This window comes from Choloepus didactylus, chromosome 19, assembly GCF_015220235.1.
Source record: "Choloepus didactylus isolate mChoDid1 chromosome 19, mChoDid1.pri, whole genome shotgun sequence".
In the NCBI taxonomy this organism is placed as follows: Eukaryota; Metazoa; Chordata; class Mammalia; order Pilosa; family Megalonychidae; genus Choloepus; species Choloepus didactylus.
In genome coordinates this window covers 35,416,742-35,433,060 of record NC_051325.1, presented here as the reverse complement: position 1 = coordinate 35,433,060, position 16,319 = coordinate 35,416,742, and the positions used below count along the sequence as shown (strand labels likewise).

The 16,319-nt window shown below is 47.1% G+C and overlaps 1 protein-coding gene across 3 annotated transcripts in view; it reads right to left on the bottom strand.

Moving 5' to 3' along the window:
- Positions 1-16,319, bottom strand: part of TTLL9 (tubulin tyrosine ligase like 9) — an 83,020-nt gene that overhangs the window by 12,269 nt on the left and 54,432 nt on the right. For all 3 annotated transcript variants that reach the window (XM_037811289.1, XM_037811290.1, XM_037811291.1), the window contains 5 exons: positions 7,894-7,962; positions 7,135-7,209; positions 6,270-6,360; positions 4,575-4,615; positions 3,588-3,675 (listed from right to left, as the gene is read on the bottom strand). In XM_037811289.1, coding sequence (XP_037667217.1) covers positions 3,588-3,675; positions 4,575-4,615; positions 6,270-6,360; positions 7,135-7,209; positions 7,894-7,962 — 364 coding nt within the window. The remainder of the gene's footprint in view (positions 1-3,587; positions 3,676-4,574; positions 4,616-6,269; positions 6,361-7,134; positions 7,210-7,893; positions 7,963-16,319) is intronic.

Here is a 16,319-nt window from a genome sequence, read left to right as displayed (position 1 = left end):
ACTGAATTGTACACTTTGGGTGAATTGTTTATGATATGTGAATTATATCTTAATAAAGCTGTTATTAAAAAAAAAAACAAAACAGAAAGGACATTTGGGCAAAGAGGGTCACTGCCTTACGGGTGGAAGTTGCTCCCTTCTGAAACAGGAAGCATTGTCCCAGCACTGCACGCTGCTTCACACACTGCTCCTGCCTGCCTAGGGGAAAGCAGGGACTTCTCTAGAAGCAGGGGTTAAAAGGGGAGGGGAATGGTGGTCAGCAGACCTCAGAGCCCCCCACTCCCCAGAAGTCCTCATGGACCAAACAGCCATGGATTGATCAAAATCAATCTGTAGGAAGACAGTGCTGATTAGTTGTGAGAGCTTTTGGGGGAAAAGAATTTTCTTAGTTTAGAAAAAGACAGAAGTCACAGGGGAAATCAATGGATAGAGTTAACTATGTAAAAATAAAAATAATCAGCTATCAAGACAAAAATTAAAGGCAAACATGACTGGAGAAAAGATTTGAAACAAATATGACTGGCTACTGTTTTTATCACATGAAAATCCCATATAAATGGCTAACTCATAACTTTATGTCCCTAATAGATAAATAGACAAAGGATATGAAAACATAAAAGAGAAAATATAACTGGTAAAAGACCATCTGGGAAACGGCCCAAAGTTTCTAGTAATAGAAGACACACGATTTAAAAGGGATGGAAAAATGGAAAGGGATACAAATTCTAAGGCAAAACCCTACTTCCCTATCAAGTCAGGTACATTTTTGGTTTTATCTTATTTTTAAATGGGGGTGAGGGTGGGGGGGACCCTAACATCTATTGAGTGATCACTCTTAAGTTTTTTTAATTTTAATACAAAATGAGGTGGCAAGAAAACTGGAATAAATAAATTTGATGACTTGTATATGATAAATACTCAGAATTACTAAATAAAATAAACATACTGGAAGTGCAGAATTTGGCAAAAACAGAAAAAAGCCAAATGTAAAATGTACTCAGAAGGGCCTATAACCCGTTCTAGCATGCTGCAACGCAAATACAAAAACACTAAAAACAAAAACAAACTCACTGGGACAGATACTTAACTAAATGATGGAATTAAGGCAAAGCGATGTAAATTGGCTAAAAAATTAGCTGGATTGTCCAAGCCAGAAGGCTGGCAGCATCACCCTTCATTTCCTTCTCTCCTCTTTGCAGGTATCCAAGACAGCTGATTCACCTCCTAAATATTTCAGGATTCTCTCTCCGTTTTCTTCTGACACTTGGGGCTCAAATCTTTTAAATTTTCCCTATGTTTACATTTTGACCAGATAATATATTCACTATTGACATGGTTCAGAAGTCAAAAGATACAAAAGAGTATGTAGGGAAATATCTCCTTCCCATCCCTGTCCCAGCTCCCCAGCTCTCCTCCCAAAAGTAACATCTTTTTCATTACTTGTATGTCCTTCTAGAGATGTCTGTGAATAGATAAGCAGAGGCATAAATAGACAGAATTTTAACATGGATGGGACCATAATTTTCACATTGTTTTGTACTTTGCTTTTTTTCCCCCCAATAACAATATGTCTTGGAGATAATTTCTTATCAGCACATAAAGTACTTCCCCATTCCTTTTAACTGCTACATCACATTCCATTGATTTATTTAGTTGTTTTCCACCCCACCCTCTCTTTTTTTGCGCTCACAAAGAGCTGTGCAGTGAATAATCTTTAAGCCTGTCTTCTCCTATATGGGTGAGTGTACCTATAGAAGGTTTGTGCATTTATCTTTTGATATTTATTTCCCAGATTACCTTCTACAGGGTGGTACTGATTTACACTCCCACCAGCAACATACGCTTTCCTCAAGCCTCTCTTATCAAATTTTTGGTTTCTGCCAATCTGATGGGTGAAAAATGGCTTGCAGTGTAGCTTAAAAAAAACAAAAAACAAAAAAACAGCTTTATTGAGATATAATTCACATACTGTAAGATTAACCCATTCAAAGTTCATTGGTTTTGGCATATTCACAGAGTTGTGCAACCATGACCACAATCTAACTTTAGAATATTTTCAACACCCCCAAAAGAAACCCTGTATCTGTTAGCAGTCTCCCACTTTCTTCTAGCCCTAAGGCACATTGTATTATAATGCTAATTTGTATTTCTCTTACTGTGAGTGAAGTTGAACATCATCATCAGTTTAAGAGCTATTTGTATTTCCTCTTCTGTAAACTGTCCCATAATCTCCGCTCAACTCTCATGATAATTGGCCTCTATGCACAGATTGCTAGCTGATCACCAAAATCTGTTTCCCTTTCTTCGTGGGCAAGCATACTTTTCCCAGCTTCCTTTGCAATTAGCTGTGTCCCCGGGACCGAATGAGTTCTGGTCACTGGAACGTGGGAGGAGGGTTGTGCATGACTTTCAGGCCTGGCTCATAAAAACCTCCCAGATGATCCTTTACTTTCTTTCCCCATCATCAGTTGGTGGGACAACCTTGGACAGCAGAACAAGCCTCCTCCAGCCTGGGCCCCTGAATGTTAGCATGGAGCAGGACACCCCACACCACCCTAACGCCAGTGATTAGACTTCACACAAGAAAGAAATAAACAATGTGTTAAGCCCCTGAGATTTTGCATTTATCTTTCAGCAGCTGGCCATACCTTAACAAATAACACCTCCTAACTGGCCCCCCCACCACTCTTCCTCCAATCATGCCCCAGAAGGATCTTTCTGCACTTCCAAGTGGATCATATCCTTCCGATGCTTTAACTCTCCCAGGGCTGCCCACGATCCAGAGGTCAGGGGTGAGCTCTGGAGCCCAGTCCTCTTGCCCTCCACAATCTGGATCCCTGACAGCCTAGTCCAGCTTCCAGCCTCTGCTCACACCTTCCCCTCTGCCTGGAACACTCTCCCCTCTCCTTCGCCACCCCACCTCCCTTTGCCTAACTCTCCCTCACTCTTTAAGACGTCTTTTAGGCATGGCACCCCCTAGATACCACTCTCTGGTCCCCTTCTCCTTTGGGTCCCGTATTCACGGAGAATGCTCCCCTCCCCTCTCTTCAACTCTGGCACCCATCACAGTTGGGTCGATATAGTCTGTTTATTCCCCTCTCGAGGCTTTAAGACACTGGCCTGTGTCTGATCCAACTGTGTCCACAGAGCAGAAGGCTTGGCACACAATAGATTCTGAGCACATTTGGCTGCAAGAGTTGAGGGAATTAACACACAGACGAATGAAAGAATGAGTGAGCCAGTGAATAGGCACTAAAGAAACAGACTTATACAAGGATGCAAAAGGGGCTAAAACTGTCAGATCCTGTATCAAGAAACGTGAATGTCAGGCACACTGATAGAATGACCTGGAAAAGTAGTTGGGGCTAAGTTGTTCTGAGAGGAGCTGGGCTGCTCCCCACGGATCGCTGGGGGGATCCTTCAGCCCCACCAGACTGTAAGCTTCCTGAGGGAAGGGACCAGGCGCTCAGCAGGCACTCAGCAAACATCTGTCGAATGAATGCGTTCACTTGCACCTGGGCGACTGGCCGGGGCACAGGAAGGAGCAGGGTGAGTGAGTGGGGGTGGTCAGGGGTTTCCCAGGATACACTGGTCATCAATGCTGTTCAGCGTGAAGCGGGTGTTGGAGAATCTGGCGAAGCCGTCCCGGTACAGCCAGGCCCGCAGCGGGATGTACTGCGAGGAGGTGGGAACGGAGAGAGGAAAAGGAGGGGCATACATGCAAGCCCTTTCTTGTCCCTGGCTGTTGGCAGCATTTCCTCCTGGAATGCCCTTCCTTCTTTCCCACCGTCCTGCAAGGATCTGCCCAGACATCAGCCTCCTTTGATTCCACCCCCTCCCTTCCCGGGAGGAGGGGCAGGGCTAAAGGGAACAAAATGAATGGACCTTCCTGTGGCCCGCCCACCACACGTGACAGCCCCCAGCTCAGGGCGTGACCCTATTCTCCACCAGATGGTCAGCTCTAGGAGGGCAGCGGTTGGGCCTGTCTTGGACTCCTCTCTATCCTTGTGTCTAGAACAGAGTAGTGCACCCATGAAGGTTTAAACGTTTAATGAATGAATGAATGAATGAATGAATGACGGGTGGAGAGTTTTAACAGAGGAGGCTCTGGGGACAGGCTTCCTGAGTTCTAATCCCAGCTCTGCCACTTACCAGCTGTGGGACCCTAGGCAAGTCACCCAACCCCTTTGTACCTGTTTCCTCATATGTGAAATGAGGATAACAGAATTTACCTCACTGGGTCATTAGGAGAATTGAATGAGATCAAATCAGCTAAGTACCAAGGCCTGGGAATTAGTAGGTACTGAATAAATATGAGCTGCACTCACCATGGATGGCTGAATGGATAAAGGACAGGTGGAGAGCAAATCTAGATGCTGGGGCGTCCAAGATGGTGAAACCTGGATGTATCTGCCCACCCCAGCTTCCCCCCAGGGTGCTCTCGGGCAGACACAGCCAGTCAAGCTCACACACGGTGGCTGCCAAGGTGCCCCAGAACAGCCTCTTGTCCCTGTCCTCCCACCCTAGCGACCCCTCCGCACCTGCTGTAGGAGGGTAGGGCCTGAGTTTCTTACCGACATCACCAGCACGTAGACACGCAGGTCAAACTTGCGGCCTGCCAGGCAAAGAAAGAATCCAGCCGTGTGACCAATAGTGAGTGCCAGGCACTGGGCTAGGTTTGGGGGATACAGCAGTGGACAAAGAGACACGAATCCTTGCTTTTGGGGAGCTCACAATCAAATCACACACAATGTACAGGAAGAGAATACCGGGGCAGAGTGGTTGGGGAACGTTTGGGAAAGGCTTGTGCAAAGGGGTCAAGGAAGGATTTGTGGACAGCGACGCTTGACCTAAGACCTCGAGGATGAGAAGGAGCCTGCCAGCCCAGAGTGGGGGCAGGGCCTTCGGGGCAGAGGAAGTGCACGGGCCTGGGCTTGTCAGAGGGCAGAGTGGGAGGAGAAGAAGTCAGTGAGGGGGGCAGAGCCCAGCTTCCTCCAGCCCTTTGGAAGCCACTGCGTGATCCCTCCGGCTGCTGTGTTGGGGGTGGAGAGGCAGACCATGAAGAGGCAGGCATGGCTGGCCCAGAGGGAGAGGACTGTGGCCGGGACCAGGGTGGAGGGACAGATTCCATGGCTGTGTGGGAGCTTGACAAAGAACCGGATGTGGGAGAGGGGAGAGCGATGGACACAATGATTCCTGGCTTCTGGCGCAGCAACCAGGGAGTGGAGGGGCTGTTGCTCCAGATGTGGAAGCTGGGGGAGGAGTCAGGTGGGGGAGATGGGAGGGGCTGAATTTGGGGTATGCTCTACATGAGTTGCTAAGAGGGGATGTCACAGACTGCAAGACATCAGGGTCTGGGGTCTGAGGGCAAGATCTCGGTGGGAGACAGAAAGGTTGGAGCCACTGGTATCAGATGGGGTTACTGGGGAGAGCTGAGGGAAAAGAGGCCCAGGACTGACCCCACCCCCACCCCCACCCCCTGCAGCAGGTCATTGCTGCAGGAGGTGGGAGGAAGCAAGCAGCTATAGCACCACTGTAACGATGCACCTTCCCAGCATCTGACCCTTTAAGGTAAGACCTTCCAGAATCATGCCCCTTGGTACACACACTGACCCGGTATGGGAAAAGCAGAAGTGGGAACTCTGCAAAGGTCTCACATCTGCTCCACCTCAGGGCCTCTGCCCTCGCAGTTCCCGCTGCCTGTTAACGCCTCCCTCCAAATCTACCCACAGGTGGCTCCTAACTGTCATTCGGGTCGCAGCCCACATGCCACCTCCTCCGTCAGGCCCTCCGGAGCTACAAAGTCACTCTCTGTCCCATCGCCCTGCTCGATTGACTTCATAAGACTCACACTGTGTGGAATTGCTGTTTGTTTTTTTTTCCTGGTGTATTGCTGTCTGCCTATGTAGAATGTAAGCTCCATGGGAGCAGGTGGGCAGCCAGCCCCCAGGACAGTGACTGGCATCAAGTAGGCTCTTGGTAAATATTTACTGAATAAATGCACAAATGAGTCTATTCTTGAAGAATGAGGGAAACTTCAGTGAACCAGGAAAGTTGTGGGAAGGGTATGCCAGCCAGAGGGCATTGGATGGACAAAGTGTGGGAGGTAGGAGAGTGCAGGATAAATCTCCATTCTTTGTCCCCTTCGTGCCTGTTGTCAGGCTGGGCCCATGAAGGGTGCTGGTCAAGGCTTGTTGACTAACTGACTGACTGACTGACTGACAGTTCAGTGAAAGGGGCAGGGTAGGGCATGGAGAGAACCAACTCACCTCCTATCAGGTAGGGATTTTCGATGTAACGTTGAGCTACGTAGTTCTCCACGGGAATCTCGTCTTTCTGGTCATCAGAGTTCTTTGTGTCCTGGTTTTAACAGTAATAATTAGCATTTACTGAGCATCTCCTGTGCACTAGGCATTCCTACTTGGAATATCTCATTTGATCCTTAAATCAACCCTATCAGGTAAGAACTGATGTTATCCTCATTTTACAGAAGAGAAACTGAAGCACAGGGAAGCGGGGTGACTTTTGCCCCAGGTCACACAGCCACTGAGTGGTACAGCTAGACATGGACTTGTTAGGTCTGGCCCCAGCACCTGGGCATTTAACCTCTCTAGACCCAAGCTGCTCAATACGGTAGCAAGAACCACCCGTGGCTATTTACATTTCCATTTAAGTCCATTAAAACCAAATGAAATAGAAAATCCAGTCCTCAGATGCACTAGGCCAATTTCAAGTTCTCAAAAGCAGCATGTGGCTAGTGGTTCCCGTACTGGAGAACACAGATACACACCATTTCCATCACTGCAAAAAGCTCTGTTGACAGCAGTGCCTAGGCACCCCACTGGCCCCCTCCTCTACCTTCTAGTTTTTCCAGGCCAGTCCAGCTCAGGAAGAGAGCAATGCTCTCTCGCACATGGGCACAGTCCCACCCATCATCCCCTTCACACGGGAGGAAATCAAGGCCTCACAACAGGCCAGTGGCTGTTGTGATTAGGGATTAGGGAAAGGAGCCAGGGCTTCTGGCTCCAAGGGCAGAGTTTTCTGCAACCCCCATCACTCCCCCAGGCCCAGCTGCTTCAAGACAGAGGCTGACAGGCCTTTCCTTCCTGCGACCCCATCCCACCCCACACTTACGTGGCTGCCAGAGGGATTGACGGCACTCCGGGCAGGCTGGGCCTCCAAGCTGGTGAGCTTCTTCCCAGCAGTGCCCTGACGGTTTTATGGGAGGAAAGGTGACACATGGGTGGGGTGAGATGGGGTGGGATTCATTTATCAAGTACCTGCTGTGAGCCTAACAGGGAAGGAAGTGCTGGTCATGTAGGAGTTCAATCGCCTCCCTCCCACCCTAGGCTGTTATTGTAGCTAAGGTTCAGAGAAGTTCAGCACTTTTCTCAAGATCACAAAGCTACTAAGTGTCGGAGCTAGGATTTGAACCAGGGTTTCTATTGCACCATGTGCTAGGACAAAGATAGGGTGGAAGGAAGGAGGATGCTACCTCTGAGGCTCAGTCCAGGATTAGGGAAAGGAGTCAGCTAAACTCTAGCCAGCCAAGTGTGCAGGAGGCCCAGATAAAGAACATGTCTTGAGTACTTATTAAGTGCCAGGCACTGTTCTCAGGGTTTTACACATATTGACTCATTGTATCCTCAGCAGGTACTATTACTACCCCCATTTACTGAGGCACAGAGAGGTGTAGTATTTGGGCCAAGATCACACAGCCATTAAGAAGCAAAGTCAGGATTTGAACCCAGACAAGTCTGGCTCCAGAGACCCCTCTCCTTTGGGTAGGCCCATGAGCAGAGCTTCTCCTTCAGCCCTCAGAGCTGTAATGGAGGGAAGGGGGTCCTCCTCCCAGGGAGGGCAGAGAAGGGAATGGGGGAGGGGCATGCTCACCTTCCTCCAGTCCATGATGTCCTTCAGCCTCCGGAAGAGGAAGATGCCCTTCCCCTGAGATCGGGCTACCTGGATGGGGTGGGGTGGGGGTGCAGAAAGACTGCCTCTCAGCAGTGTGTCCTTGTCGGTCCCTGTGGCTGGAGACCCCTCCCCAGCATTTCCCTGTCTCCATCTCCATCTCCCGCATGGGCCCCTGGCCATCTCTGGATGAATGGCCCAGCCCACCCTGAGGGGGCAGGGATGCCACATCTCCCCAAGACCTGTGAAGCCACAGGACACAGCCTGGTCAGGAGGGTGGCACTTTGGTCAGGCAGACTAGCCCCCTCTTTTCTCCTGCCCCAATTTCTCAACCTGGGGAACTCAGCCTGCAATCCAGCCTGCACGGAGGGGAGGCTGTGAGGATGAACAAGTGTGCAGAAGGATGCACAACCTCAAGATTAATGCCAGAAATGCAAATCAATACAAGATGACCCGTGACATCCACTGGAGTGGCAAAAACTAGAAAGTGCTGGTGCAGAGGTGGGGAAGTGGGCCCTGCACCCTGGGGTGGGTGTGTGGGTGGGCACAGCCCTCCTGCGGGGCAGCTGGCAGTCTCCAGGGAGGTATGTTTGTGCACAGCCTCTGCCCCCGCAATCCTGCTCCCCGTCTGTGCCCAGGGGACTCTCCTACAGGGCCAGGCGGGGACGTGGTGAGGGTTTCACTGCAGTGTTGTCTATGGAGGGGGTGATGGAGTGAACCCAGAATCTGTCCTTGGGCTTGTGGCTCAGTAAAATATGTGGCTGCAGCATGGAACAGTCTTCAGTTCTCAGAAGTAACTGGAATGATTTGCAGCAACAAGGATAGATCTTAAAAATACAGTGTTAGAGGAAAAAAGTAAGAAATAGAACCAGATTACCTCACAGTATTTCTGGGGTGGGATTCATTTATTGAGTACCTGCTGTGAGCCTAACAGTGAAGGAAGTGCTGGTCATGTAGGAGTTCAATTGCCTCCCTCCCACCCTAGGCTGTTATTGTAGCTAAGGTTCAGAGAAGTTCAGCACTTTTCTCAAGACCACACAGCTACTGAGTGTCAGAGCCAGGATATGAACCACGGTTTCTATTGCAGGAAACACACACACACTTCCACACACAGTAACCTCATCTGTTACCAAGGCCATGCACCTCCTGGTCCCAATTCCTCTTAGGCCAAACCACCTCCATCATTATCTGCCCCTTTACAACAGCCAACCTACTTCTTCTTGGAAACTCTGTAGATGTAAAAGGCAACCTTTTACACTGTGTTTTAAAAAAAATAGGTGATGCATTCCTGAGGCTCAAAATGCAAAGAGGGAGACAGCAAAATCTATCGCCACCTTGTACCCAGCCACTCAGATCCCCTCCCGAGGCCACTGCTATTAGTGGCTTCCTGTGGCTCCTCTTGGTAATCTATAAATATGAAACAAACACAAATACCACCACCTCCCCTTTTGCACACAGTGGTTAGATTCCATAACATTGTTGGGCCTCTTGCCTTTTTCATTCAACATATTCTAGAGATTTTTCCCTCCAGGCCCATCAAGTACTTCTATGTGTTTTTCGTGGCTGTATAGTATTCCACAAGCAGCTCCCCAGTGACTGGCATTTAGCACTGCGGCTGTTTCAGTATTTTGCTCCTACAAACACTGCTGCTGTGAACACCCCTGCCTGTGCATCCTTTTAGCAAGTGCAGGATGAGCAGGCAGTTCATGATCACCCACCCTCTGCCTTTGGCCAGGGGACTTCATCCTCACCCCACAAGGCCTGCCCTTCCAAGAGCACCTCCTCCAAGAATCCTTCCCAGACCAACCAGAGTTGAGCCCAAGGGTTTGCAAGGGGTCCCTCATCTGTGTTCCCACTGCCCCTTGCTCAAGGCTGACCCAGGACGGGTCTCAAATGAGCACGTCTCCCCTGTTGGACTGTGAGCAGTTTTTGGATATGGACCCTCGACCCTGTCCTTGCCATGTGCCCGGTGGAGGGCCTGGAACAGAGAAGGCACTAACCATGGTGGGAGGGAGAGAGGGAGGGGAGTGGGGGACTGACTTAGCTCACAAAGAAATAAAATTGCATGAATAATACAAAAGAACAGACAATTAAAAACCCATTTCTAACAGTCCTGGGAACATATCATCCAATTCTTTTTTTGGAAATCAATTTGCCTTCCTAATTAGGTTCTGCTTTGGCTAATATTGAAATCAGGCTGCCTTTCCTGAACCCCAGCATGGAGAGTTCATAGCCTCAGAGTCTAGGGGCTAGCAGAATCTTTACCACCATGCAGAGTGGGCCTCACTGGAGGCATTACTCCCTTCCTGGCCTTGCTTATCCACTGTACCAGGGATCTCACTACCCTCCTCTGAAGCAGCCCGTTTCACTGCAGGATCACTCTGTTGAACAATCTTCCAAAAGCTATATATTATGTGCCTACTGTATGCTGGGCATTATGCTATAGCAGTAATGCAGACTTCATGGAGCTTTTACAGACTGACCTGTATTGAGATAAAATTTTCCAGCCTGGCTCTGCCCTCTAGGGCTTTGTAGAACAAATCTGATTCCTGGGCCCCAGAACAGCCTTTTATTACCTGCAGCCACTGAGCAGATCCTCCTGAGTCATCTTTTCTCCAGCATAAATGCACCCACCAAGTGCAAACTCTCATTTCCCTCTGTTCTCCTCCAAGCATGGCCCTGCTGGTAAATGTGAGGCCCTTTGTACAATGTAGGGGCAGGCAGAGCTGTCAGGTATGGCTGTACGGGCTGTCCACTGTACGAAGGGATTCCAGTTGGGGCAGGGTGGTGAGTGGGAGTTTAAACTCAGCCCCTGCTCTGCCTACTATGCTGTGTACCCTGGCTCAGGGTTGCATGAATCCAGAAGATGGGAGCCCAAAAGACTCTGGGGAGCACTTGTGGTGGCTCAGGAGCAGCAAGTTTGCACAGCCCTTTTGGAAAGCAACTAATCAGTATGCATCAAGAGCTTCCAAAGGTTCAGGGTCTCACAAAAGACAAAAGGCACTTCTGGCAAGAATGTTACCAAACATAAACGTATGAAAAGGCACACAACTTTTATTAACCATCAGAGAAGTACAAATTAAAATCACAATGTGATACCACTACACACCTCCTGAGGATGGCTAAAATTAAAACAGACAATACTAAGCACTGATGAGCATTTGGAAAAATTACACTCTCACACACTGCTGGTGGGTATGTAAATTGCTTGGAAATTATTTGGCAGCATCCACTAAAAATGAACACAGGCATCTTTATGACCCAGCAAATCCTCTCCTAGGTACCTACCCAACAGAAATATGTGCACATGTGCACCCATGGACATGCACAGGCATCTCCTTAGAGCAGCACCATTCACAATCGCTCCACCTTGAAATGCCCAAACGGATAATATTCATTCAACAGAATAGTACACAACCATGAGAATTTACCCACCCCTGTTGGTAGGCTTCCCTAGAGCCATGCCACTTCCTCATCTTCCTTGCTGGCAAAGCCCATCCGTCATGATAGAGGGAAATGTCAGATACTTGATTTCCCAGCTGCCCTTGCAGCTTGTGGAAACCATGTGACCAGTTTTAGTCAATGAGACTTAAGGAGACAACTTGCTGGGGGATTCTGGGAAAGATTTTCCTCCTTGTTGAGAGAGAGAGAGAGAGAGAGAGACAGACAGACAGACAGACTTGACTTGGGAAGAAATGCCTGGCCCCATACCATTTTTTGATGTGGTTGTCTGAGGAGGTGATAAGTCTGATGATGAAAAGTCAAAAACACATTTAGGGGGGCTTGGGCAAGATGGTGGTATAGAGAGGAGTGGAAGCTAAGTAGTCCCCCTGGAACAACTAAAAAAGCCCAGAAACAACTAGTAAGTAACCCAGAATAACTGCAGGGGGACAAACGAGACCGTCCACTCAGCATACACCAACCTGAATTGGGAGGAATGCCCAAGATCACAGCATAAAATCTGTAAGTAAAACCTGCAGATCCAAGTTGCGAGACCCCCTCTCCCATATCCCAAGCTGCAAAGCCTCGTGGTGCCAGAGAGAAGCTCTCTCCCAGCAAGCGAATACAGCTCAGCTGAGCTCCAACTGGGGTTTTAAGTAGTGAGTGTGAACTGCTCACTACAGGTACGAATCCCCAAGAAACAGACAGAGGCTTTGGGTGACGATTGACCTTGGAGAGCCGGAGGGTCGCCTTGGACTGGGTCTGAAGGGGACTATCTGTTTCTTTTTTGGCTCAGTGGAGAAAGCCCCAGTGATTTTAAGTTTCCAGGGCTGTGACTCTGGGAAGGGTGGAGACAGCACAAGCAGAGAGCTTGTGGAGACCTGAGGGGTCTGTCTTCTCTAGGAGGAAAAGGGGTGGGGCCCTTTCCATTCAGAACCAGACCCCAGAGCCTGGGGGAGCACGGCCATACCTCCTCACACCAGTCAAGAATTATAGGCTAACAGGCGTCACCTGCTGGGCAGAAAAGCACAGTGACCCGAGGCATCAAAGGGTGGAGCAATTTTCTAAGACACACCCACAGGGAAACCAGATACTGAATATTTCTTCCCTCTGGGACCTGAGCCTGTTCTGGTCTGGGAAAACCTGATTTGGATAACCAAGGAAACCATGCCTAGACAACAGAAAATTACAACCTACACTAAGAAAAACAAAGTTATGGCCCAAAGAAACAAACATACACTTCAACTGAGATACAGGAATTTACACAACTAATGCTAAATCAATTAAAAAAGTTTAGAGAAGATATTGCAAAAGAGATAGAGGCTGTAAAGAAAACACTGGGCACACATAAGGCAGAAATTGAAAGTTCAAAAAACAACTAGTAGAATCTATGGAAATGAAAGGCACAACACAAGAGATGAAAGACACAATGGAAACATACAACAGCAGATCTCAAGAGGCAGAAGAAAACACTCAGGAACTGGAGAACAAAACACCTGAAAGCCTATACGCAAAGGAGCAGATGGAGAAAAGAATGAAAAAACATGAGCAACGTCTCCGGGAACTTAAGGATGAAACAAAGTACAAGAATGTACATATCATTGGTGTCCCAGAAGGAGAAGAGAAGAGAAAAGGGGGAGAAGCAATAATAGAGGAAATAATCAATGAAAATTTCCCGTCTTTTATGAAAGACATAAAATTACAGATCCAAGAAGCGCAGCGTACTCCAAACAGAACAGATCTGAATAGGCCTACGCCAAGACACCTAATAATCAGATTATCAAACGTCAAAGACAAAGAGAGAATCCTGAAAGCAGCAAGAGAAAAGCAATCCATCACATACAAAGGAAGCTTAATAAGACTATGTGTGGATCTCTCAGCAGAAACCATGGAGGCAAAAAGGAAGTGGTGTGATATATTTAAGATATTGAAAGAGAAAAACCACCAACCAAGAATCCTGTATCCAGCAAAGCTGTCCTTCAAGTATGAGGGAGAGCTCAAAATATTTTCTGACAAACAGACAATAAGAGACTTTGTGAACAAGACACCTGCCCTACAGGAAATCCTAAAGAGAGCACTACAGAGTGATAGGAGAAGGCAGGAGTGCGTGGTTTGGAACACAACTTTGGGAGATGGTAGCACAACAATGTAAGTACACCGAACAAAGATAACTATGAATACGGCTGAGAGAGGAAGGTTGGGAGCATGTGAGACACCAGAAGAAAGGAGGAAAGATAAAGACTGGGACTGTGTAACTTGGTGAAATCTAGAGTGTTCAACAATTGTGATAAAATGTACAAATATGTTCTTTTATGAGGGAGAACAAGCAAATGTCAACCTTGCAAGGTGTTAAAAATGGGGAGGCATTGGGGGAGAGATGCAATCAACATAAACTAGAGACTCTAACTAATTGAATCATTGTATTATGCTTCCTTTAATGTAACAAAGGTGATATACCAAGGTAAATGCAGATAAGAGGAGGGGATAGGGGAGGCATGTTAGACACTTGACATTGGTGGTACTGTCTGATTCTTTACTCTACTTTGATTTAAGATTATTTTTCCTTTTGCTGCTTCCTAGCTGTCATTTTTTTTCTCTTTCTTTTGCCTCTCTACCTTCTTTGACTCTCTCTCCTGCCTCGTGGAAGAAATGCAGATGCCCTTATATAGATAGTGGTGAAGGTGGTGAACACATAAATATATGACCATACAGAGAACCATCGATTATTTACTTAGGATGGAATGTATGGTGAGTGAACAAAACCATATAAAAAAAAAAAATGGGTTGATGACAAAACCTCGAGGGCAATATACTGAGTGAAATAAGCCAGACACATAAGGACAAATATTGCAGGGTCTCACTGATAGGAACTAATTATAATATGTAAACTCATAGACATGAAATATAAGGTACCAAGATATAGGACGAGGCTTAAGAATGGGGAGCGGTTGCTTAGTATGAGCAGAATGTTCAACTAGGATGAACTTAAATGTTTGGAAATGAACAGGGGTGTCAGTAGCAAGATGTGAGAATAACTAACAGTGCCGAATGGTGTGTGAATGAGGTGGAAAGGGGAAGCTCAGAGTCATATATGTCACCAGAAGGAAAGCTGGAGGTCAAAAGATGGGAATGTATAAAACTGAATCCTATGGTGGGCAATGTCCATGATCAACTGTACAAATACTTCCATGAACGAGAACAAATGTATGACAATACAATTAGAAGTTAATAATAGAGGGGCATATAGGGAAGAAATATATACCTATTGCAAACTATATACTACAGTTAGTAGTATTTCAACATTTCTTCATGAACAGTAACAAATGTACTATACCAACACTACGAGTCAACAATTGAGGGGGTTTGGTTAGGGACAGGGGAGGATTCGAGTTTTCTTTTCTTTTTTCTTTTTTCATCTTTCACTTTATTTGTTGTCTGGAGTAATGAAAAGTTTCTAAAAATTGAACAAAAATTAAGTGTGGTGATGGATGCACAGCTGTATGAGGGTACCCAGGGGCAAGTGATTGCACACTTTGGGTCTTTGGATAATTGTATGGTATCTGAAAAATCCCAATAAAAATTAAAAAGGAAAAAGAAAACACATTTAGGAAGCAGAGTGGACAAAGAGAAGGAGAGAAGGAGACTGGAATTGCCCACCTCCAATTTTCTTGTTACATGAGATACTGAAATGCCTTAATTGTTTAAGCCATTGTTATCAACTGACACATTCCTTCCAGGAGATGCCCTCTTAAGAGCATAATCCTAAAGAATGAAAAAGAAACTTCCTGCACGATGACATTTCAGTCTTATTAAGATAGGAAATCACCTAATATCCAACTCTGGCAGATGGCAGTTGTGACAAACAATTGCAATAATATTTCCAGTCCCACATGCTTTTCCAGAACCTTACTACCCCCAACCCCGATCAAGAGGTAAAAATGTGGCTTCCCTTGAATCAGGGTGAGCCTTTGGGACTGTCTTGACTAATTGTGTATGGCAGAAGTGCTGATTTGTGAATTCCAGTGCTAGGTCATAAAAGGTAATACAGCTTCTACTTAGCACTCTTTGGGGATGGTCGCCTTTGAAACCCAGCCACCATGCTGGGAGGAAGCCCAGGTCACATGGAGAGGCCCAAATGGAGAGCAAAACTGAGTCTTCCAGTCCTCAGCCCTGGCTGAGCACCCAGCCAACTGCCAACACCAACTTGCCAGCCAAGCGAGTGTGCCAGCTTGGAGGCAAATCCTCCAGCCTTCAGTTGAGCTGCTGCCGTGGAGGCTGCCACAGAAGTGAGCCTTCCCTGTGGAGCATTGCCCAAATCGGAGACTCATGCCCAAACCAGAGCGAGCCAGAACGCTAACTTTAGGAGCATGAGTCACAGTAACACTAACACCAGTCAGAGGCTTACTGTGTGCCACGCACTGGCCTTTACACACATGACCTCAGGAAAGCTTTCTAAAAACCTCTGATGTAGGCATTGATATTAGCCCCATTTTACAGCTGTGGAAACCAAGGAACAGAGAGGCCAAGCACTTTGCCCACAGTCATCCAGCCAGGAGCACAGCTTCTGTGCTTCAGAAGCTGGGGTTCATGCATCTCTTGCAAAGTGCCAGGGGGTACACAAAATCATAGGCTAAACATGGTGCTGCCTTCAGGAGCAACGAGCTGACTTGATGATTGGGAGGAAAATATTTTTGAATTATGATTTTTTAATTAAAAAGATGTGATATGGACCAGAAAACAATATTTGAATGGATTGTTAGAATGAACCATACTTCAATTTTGCACCACCTGTGCCTACTGGATTCACAGAGAACAGACTGGCATGAGCTGGTGGAAGGGAAAAAAGGCTCAGCTGGGGAAAAAGTTTGGATCAATGGTATTTTTACACTAGGCTGGACTTTTTAACGCCAAACCCAAGGGCCTGTTCTTCTTACCCGAGAGAGACAGCAAAACTCCCAGAGGGGCTG